Here is a 6761-nt window from a genome sequence, read left to right on the forward strand (position 1 = left end):
TTAATTAAAAATTATGGCGCTATTGTTGCGTTCTATGATGTAAATTGCGATTTAAAATATGAGGTGATTGAACCCAATGGCATGATTCTCTGGGGTGGCGATAACAATAAGGTTAATTTAATATTCACATTGCTCAGATGAGGGTGGAACTGGAAAGTCAGATTTTCAAACAAGCGCACACACACACAAACTCCAAACTTCACTTGCACCGCCATTTGTGCAGTCACCTATATACGAGACACTACCATCTCGAATTGGTAGTCGCTGCCTTCCCAGGTCGCAAAAGAATATTCTTGTTGTACAAGAGAGTCGAATTTGGCGACTTGTATTTTGCGGAGTGAGCAGAAATTTATTGACGCATTTGAACAGAATATGACATTACTATGTATGCATTGTATATGGTAGCGAAAGTATATACAATTATACATGATGTGAATGGAACAGGAAGAGGAAATATTATTGCTGTATTGCTATTATATAAAGGCAGATGGATTGCAAAACTGGTATAGGTCGGATTGTTAGGTCACGTAATATATATCTACAAGAGAGTATATATCATTTCACTCGCTCTACAAGGCGCTATTGCGAGAGGGAAGGGAGTCGATTACATTTCAGGGCACTTACCTAACGTCACATCGTCTCATCCCATCCCAGCCGATCTTGCGATGCCTTCCCACAACATTGTTGTGAACATTCTAATCAACGTGGAGAGGTCGTTACAGGAGTTCATCAATACTCAGACATGAGAGGTGGTGCGGTAAAGTAGCCTAATTATCACGCGTTCGAAGTATTAGCCTTAGGGTTGCATTTAAAACAAATGGTTGTTAAAACATGTTTTAAACAGTGTTTTAAACAAAGACCTTAAAAATTTGCGTTTCTTCAAGTTGCATAATTATGCCATAATTGTGTAAATACTTTCCAAGAAACATGTTGTATGAGCCTGCGGACGATTACCACCCCATATAGCCGACGTATACGATATGGAATGGTTGGAACCCTCGAAATAGTCGGTTCAACAGCTATAGTACGTAAATTAGGGTAGATATATATCAATGGTACCGAATTAATGTTCTGATCATGATGACCGCCGACCGTAAAAATACTGCATGGCGATGTAGTGTTGGTAACAGATACTTTTGGTCCGTATATGACAGGGGTTGGAGGCCTATTTCGTCAAAGGAGCTATATTTACTCTATATTTTTAATTGTCGATGTCAATCCACTATGACGTCATAATTGAATGTTCTTGACGTCATGGCTTAAAAAAAAACAATAAACGACATGTTTTAAACAAAGGCCATGTTTTAAACATGTTTGTTTTAAAATGATTTTTTGTTATAAATGTTACCCTAATTTGCCTTATGTTGTCAAGATCGATCAAACGAATTAAATCATACAGGTTTAAAGGAATAATTGCCAAATTAGGTCTATACTCAAGCAACAATCTATCTATCAACAAACAACATACATAATGCGGCAATTGCAAGTGTAATACTATTCTAATTTTACAAGTTAACGTGGCGGACCCACTGTTGGATCAGGACATGGCTGACCGAAAATACTTTGGACGGGTGACCCGAAGACTGGTAGGCTAAAGTGTCACTAAATTTGAATAGGGCTTGTTTATTCGACATGGCCTCATAGTATAGTTGTGGGAAAAATAATTTCGGAATGACTGATAAATAGGGCAAGTTTTTGTAACTTTTGCAACTTCTTTTTACAGCTTCCGACAGAGTCCTAGATAGGCTACTCAGGATCTATGTACTATGATGTTTTAAGCTGTTTAGAGGGATTTTATAGTGCAACTTTTCTCTATTTTTCATACCAATTTTTACTGCAACTTTTATCAAATATTGCGTCAAAATGTAAAGGAGTTCTTTGAAACATGCTATAAAATATTTTCTGTATGGTTCTATTCTCATTGATTTGCATAACAAAGAGCTATTGATGGGTTAGCTGCATCTCACTGTGATATCTATGACACAATGGCTTGCAAGCAAAAAGATCAATCAACTACCCCGGCCAAGCACGACCGTGCCCGAACAATATGTAAATAGATCGCTTTGTTAATTTTGTTGTTTAAATTTGAGATAGTTTCCCATTTCACGAACACCCAGGCAAACCACCGAAAATTACATTTTCACTGGGTCACCTTATTCAGGCTATTGATTTTGTTAATGTAGTCAAGAGTGAGTTTTTCTGCAACGCCTTGGGTCAAGTTTCCAGACATAGGCGGCTTGGGGTGTGATATTAGACTTGTTTTAGGGGGATGAGTTATCGCTATGCTGTTAATCTTTTATGTGGAAAATTATTCCCGAATTGCTTAATTTTCTTGCCGTGTGCCGGGAAAAAATATAATTTGGGTGGTCTCGCCAGAATATCCGTTAAATGACAAAGTAACAAATTTGTCAGCTCTGCAGGAACTATAGGTACTACAACGGAACCTTTCGAGCATACCTTACTCTACTAATTCAACAAACATTATAAATACATTTTTTTACTGCAACTTTTGTAAAAATAAGTGCTAATTTCTCGCGATTTTAGTGCAACAAAAACTTGCCCTACTAATAAATAAGAATTATTGAGGGGGGTCAAGATATGAATTAAGATAAAATTATGTAGACAAACGTTTCATCACCAACTGATCAATGCGAAAAAAATGGTTTTAATATTGTATGGCCTGGATTTGTCGCTTTGTCCGAAGGTCCGTGCCTTTATTGCCTGACGGTTGATCCGGTTCTAGCAGCTGTCACCAAACTGCAACCCGCAGGCTGGAGAAGGCCTGAGTTGTGAATTTGAAAATCGACGGTCGACAAGGCGTTTTTTGCCACAACATTTAACATCGGCGCTTTTTCAGGATTATATGATAAAAATGGATTTTGAAAGTCTCAGCAATATGGACAATTTGGACACCAAGCTAAAATTAGCTTTAGCTCTCAATAAAATGTTAGAAAGCGAGAGTAATAGCGACAAACCTGACAAGGAAGGTCAGGAAGAGAAGAAAGACACCATCGCAAATAAAACTTCTCAAACTCTTCACCTTCTTTATGCGGCCAGTAGGCTACGGATTTACAAGGTGGCCGATAAAATCGCTGCTAACGAAATATCCAAAGTGCTGACGCTGCGGGAACAGGAGATTCAGCCCGAAATTCCCAAGCAGGAAGTTTGGGATTTCAAACTGGGCGCCCGCGTAAGAATAAAAAACAAGTATTCTTTACAAGATTTTAAATCCATCCAAAGCCGAACTCTCGGTTGGAACGCAAGACTTCGCATAATTTACGGCTGTCAGGGAATTGTGACGGCGAGATGGAGCAAATACGAAAACGGCGTTACCATATGTATGCCGTCCAGATTATCCACTAGCACTATCTACGCCGGTCTGGTAGAAGAAATCCTGGATGGTGAGATTGAGGAAGACACATCATTTTCGTCACAATGGAAGATTGGGGACTATGTCACTACGATAATGGATGAAAAAATAGTCCAACTCATGCAGAGGCGACTTGACACGATTCCTCGAAGATATCTGGGAAGAAAGGGTAGGATTATCGCGGTGACTAGAGCAGCCATCATTGTTACATTTAATGAACGCACAAGTTTCGATATCAACTCCTATTTGTTACTGAGGTGCCCTGATCAACAGCCACTTGAGGTTAGGCGAAGAAAGCATGACAAGTTCAAACTTGGCGATAAAGTAATGGTTTTGAGTAACATCAAGCAGCTTGTAGCGAATCAAAAAGATCACGGTGGCTGGAACGAATCCATGACAGTGGTTGTTGGAAGGAAAGTAACCATTATCCACATTTGCAAGGACGGTAAGAAGGTGCGCATACAACACAAACTGGGAAAAAACTGGGTTTTTAACCCCGATTCACTTTACCACGGACCAAGGAAGGTGATGCCCCAAGAAGACTGCGAATTCAGGAGAGGTGACATTGTGAAAGTTCGTACGACCAGTAACGTGAGATTTTTACTGGAAAAGAAAAATGTACCTGTGATCTTCCTGGACTACTTACGAGCTACGGCGAAAGTGCAACTTGTCGATGACGATTTCGACTACCTGATCAAATTCAATAGCGACCAGAACGTGTCCGCTTATTCCTCCACTATTCAAAAAGCAACGCCGGACGAGAGAGCGCACCACTTACAAGTGAAACAAGACGTGAAGAATATAAAGGTAGGCTCCACCGTCTTCTTGGATATAGGACCTCCGACCTTCGTAGGAGCCGTGTTGAGGGAATCTACTGCACATGTCGACGTGGTTTACGCTTTAACACATCAATCTACTCTCGTCGGGTACGCGGATGACTGTAGAGCAGTTCTGGAGTACGGCAATGGAAAGAGATACAAAATCAAAAAGAAATTCCTCACAGTACCCGAAAAGTTCAATATGCAAGGGAGCATTGATGGAATCGGATTGGAAGCGGCGAAAGAAATCCTGGAAACGATTGCAAACTGTGTGCAAATACTTACGACTGGCGACGATCCAAGCGTGACCAAAGACAACCCAGTTCGTATACTTTTCATGTCGTTCGACACAGCTCCCGGGGTAGATTTGCGAGTTTATTCGTAGTCATTTTCCGTGACAAATATAACGGGACTGCTGCTCACAGTATATGGATGGGAGGTTCTCATGCCCGAGGCGGCTAACAACGTGTTCTACGTCAAAGGTTTGAATTCGATTGATCGTGAAATCAAAGTAACAATATACTTCAACCAGGAACCGTATGTGACTTCTGTGCATCCCGATCCAAGTCAAGTACATATCTCTTCAAAACCAAATGAATCAGGTGCAGCTATATCGTGGCGACGGAAAATGTCTGGAGCTGTCAAAGTGGAGGAATGCGCTGGACTGATGAATGCTGATGCTCAACGCGAACATCATCACGTTAATGAATTGTTGATTCGGCCACAAAACATATCCGAACTCGATTACATGCCGTTACCTCATGTACCGGGGACTTACATACCGTACTTCATTGATCGCAGAGAGCGGTGCGTACGCGTCGGTGATATCAATAATCAGCAGCTGTCGGCCAAAGTCCCAATAATTAGCAACACGTTTAACATAAAGCATATCGACACTTTGAATGCATAACTATAAAAACTAGCGACTCATCTAAATTAGGGTTACCATATTTTGGTGAAGCAAATTCCGGACAGTCTTTAGCGCCCACTAGCGGATTTCAAAATGAGATGTATCACATTGACCGTCAATATGACGTCACACTAGCAAAGCATTGCCCATCGCCTGTATACACTATACAGGAATGGAGTGGAACATAGGTCATGAATTGGACCATCTGTAATGTGAGCTCTGGTGATTGATCATCTGGCGGGCCGTGTCTGGCCTGTAAAGATTGTGTTTGAAAGCCCTGCTATACTGTTAGGTCGGAGCGGCTATATGTTTATATGCTTTAATCAGGTCCGAAACAACATTTTTCTGCCCCCTTCCGCCAAAAAAAGCGCTGATCTTGGGCCTACAATAGGTAGTCGATGTAACATTTTGGGCACTTACTATATATGCATTTGGCTGTTAAATTTTATGTATGAATTATGTCATTAATATTGATTTTTCCATATATTAGGCCGCTATAAAATTTACCAGCAGGTTGCACAACCGGTGATTTCCAACCTTTCATGGTCGCGACCTCATTTCCCACTTGAAAATGTTCCGTGGCAATTAAAGCTCAAAACTTGGTAAGCTGATTACTAAACAAATTCAGCTTGCCTAAACTTACTCACGGTCTAGGAAGGTGATTACGCCTAACATCATCGCGATCCCTAGATAAAGGCGAACGACCCCAAGATTTGGAACCAGTGTCTGCGACTGAAGCATCCAATCGGCCTTAACCAACTCTAGGAATATACCGTTAGCTTATAATTGTGATTACAATCGGACTTATTTCAGTAAATGATGGTTATTTATGTTTATTTTGATTGCATTTTTGGCGAGGGTGGTGCCTGGTGCCCATACTAATATCATTATGCGTTGCATTAACTCGCGCGCGGGGCGAAGAACAATTTTGAATAGCATAAATCTGCTTAAAAATAATATTGTTTATGTTGATTTACGTTAAACTTTTGAGCCTGCTTCAGGCCTTCAAAATTCCGGACATTTAGGCATATTTTAGAAATTCCTCCAGGACGCAGATTTTTCAGTGAAATTCCGGACATGTCCGGGAAATTCCGGACGTATGGCAACCCTAATCTAAATGCATTTCTTAATTATCGAATCTGTGTTTCTGATAATATCAAATGACATTTCCTGCATGCAGACACGGTGGGAATGCGCTATAATCACAGACTATATACTTTATTGATCGAGATCGAGTAACACGCGTAGGCTGCACCTCATTTCAATTGCATAGTGAACTCAGAACAGTAAAGAAAATTCATGCACCGTGTGGAACGCCCTCTCACGGTTCATACACTTTATAAGATATAACATCATTATGGTAGCCTACATCTGTATATCACGTGATTTATTACTTTCTTCTCGTACCGCGTGACTTACCATTTATCATCCCGTGTATTTGAAATATACGCCAGACTCATTTGCGATATCCTGCTGTATATTCCATACATATTCGACCAATTTATCTATCTGAGGCAATACTGTCGTTGCATTCACGTCGAAGTTGTCAGATCGAGGACTAACGCAAGGAACGTGCGTCTACCCCAGTGAGCTAAGTATTGCTACCTAGCCACAACTTACGTGGAACTCGGGTTACAACTCTAGCAGGTTATCAGACGACATC

General features: G+C 40.7%; 1 protein-coding gene across 1 annotated transcript; it reads left to right on the forward strand.

Moving 5' to 3' along the window:
• The first annotated feature begins 501 nt into the window (after positions 1–501).
• On the forward strand, positions 502–5119 carry LOC145442359 (uncharacterized). Its single transcript, XM_080320258.1, has one exon. It carries the CDS (start codon positions 2864–2866, stop codon positions 4571–4573), a length of 1710 nt encoding a protein of 569 aa, XP_080176384.1. The 5' UTR covers positions 502–2863; the 3' UTR covers positions 4574–5119.
• The last annotated feature ends 1642 nt before the right edge of the window (positions 5120–6761 follow it).

Source organism: Botryllus schlosseri, chromosome 7 (assembly GCF_051294905.1).
Source record: "Botryllus schlosseri isolate E-star chromosome 7, Bs_hap1, whole genome shotgun sequence".
NCBI lineage: Eukaryota > Metazoa > Chordata > Ascidiacea > Stolidobranchia > Styelidae > Botryllus > Botryllus schlosseri.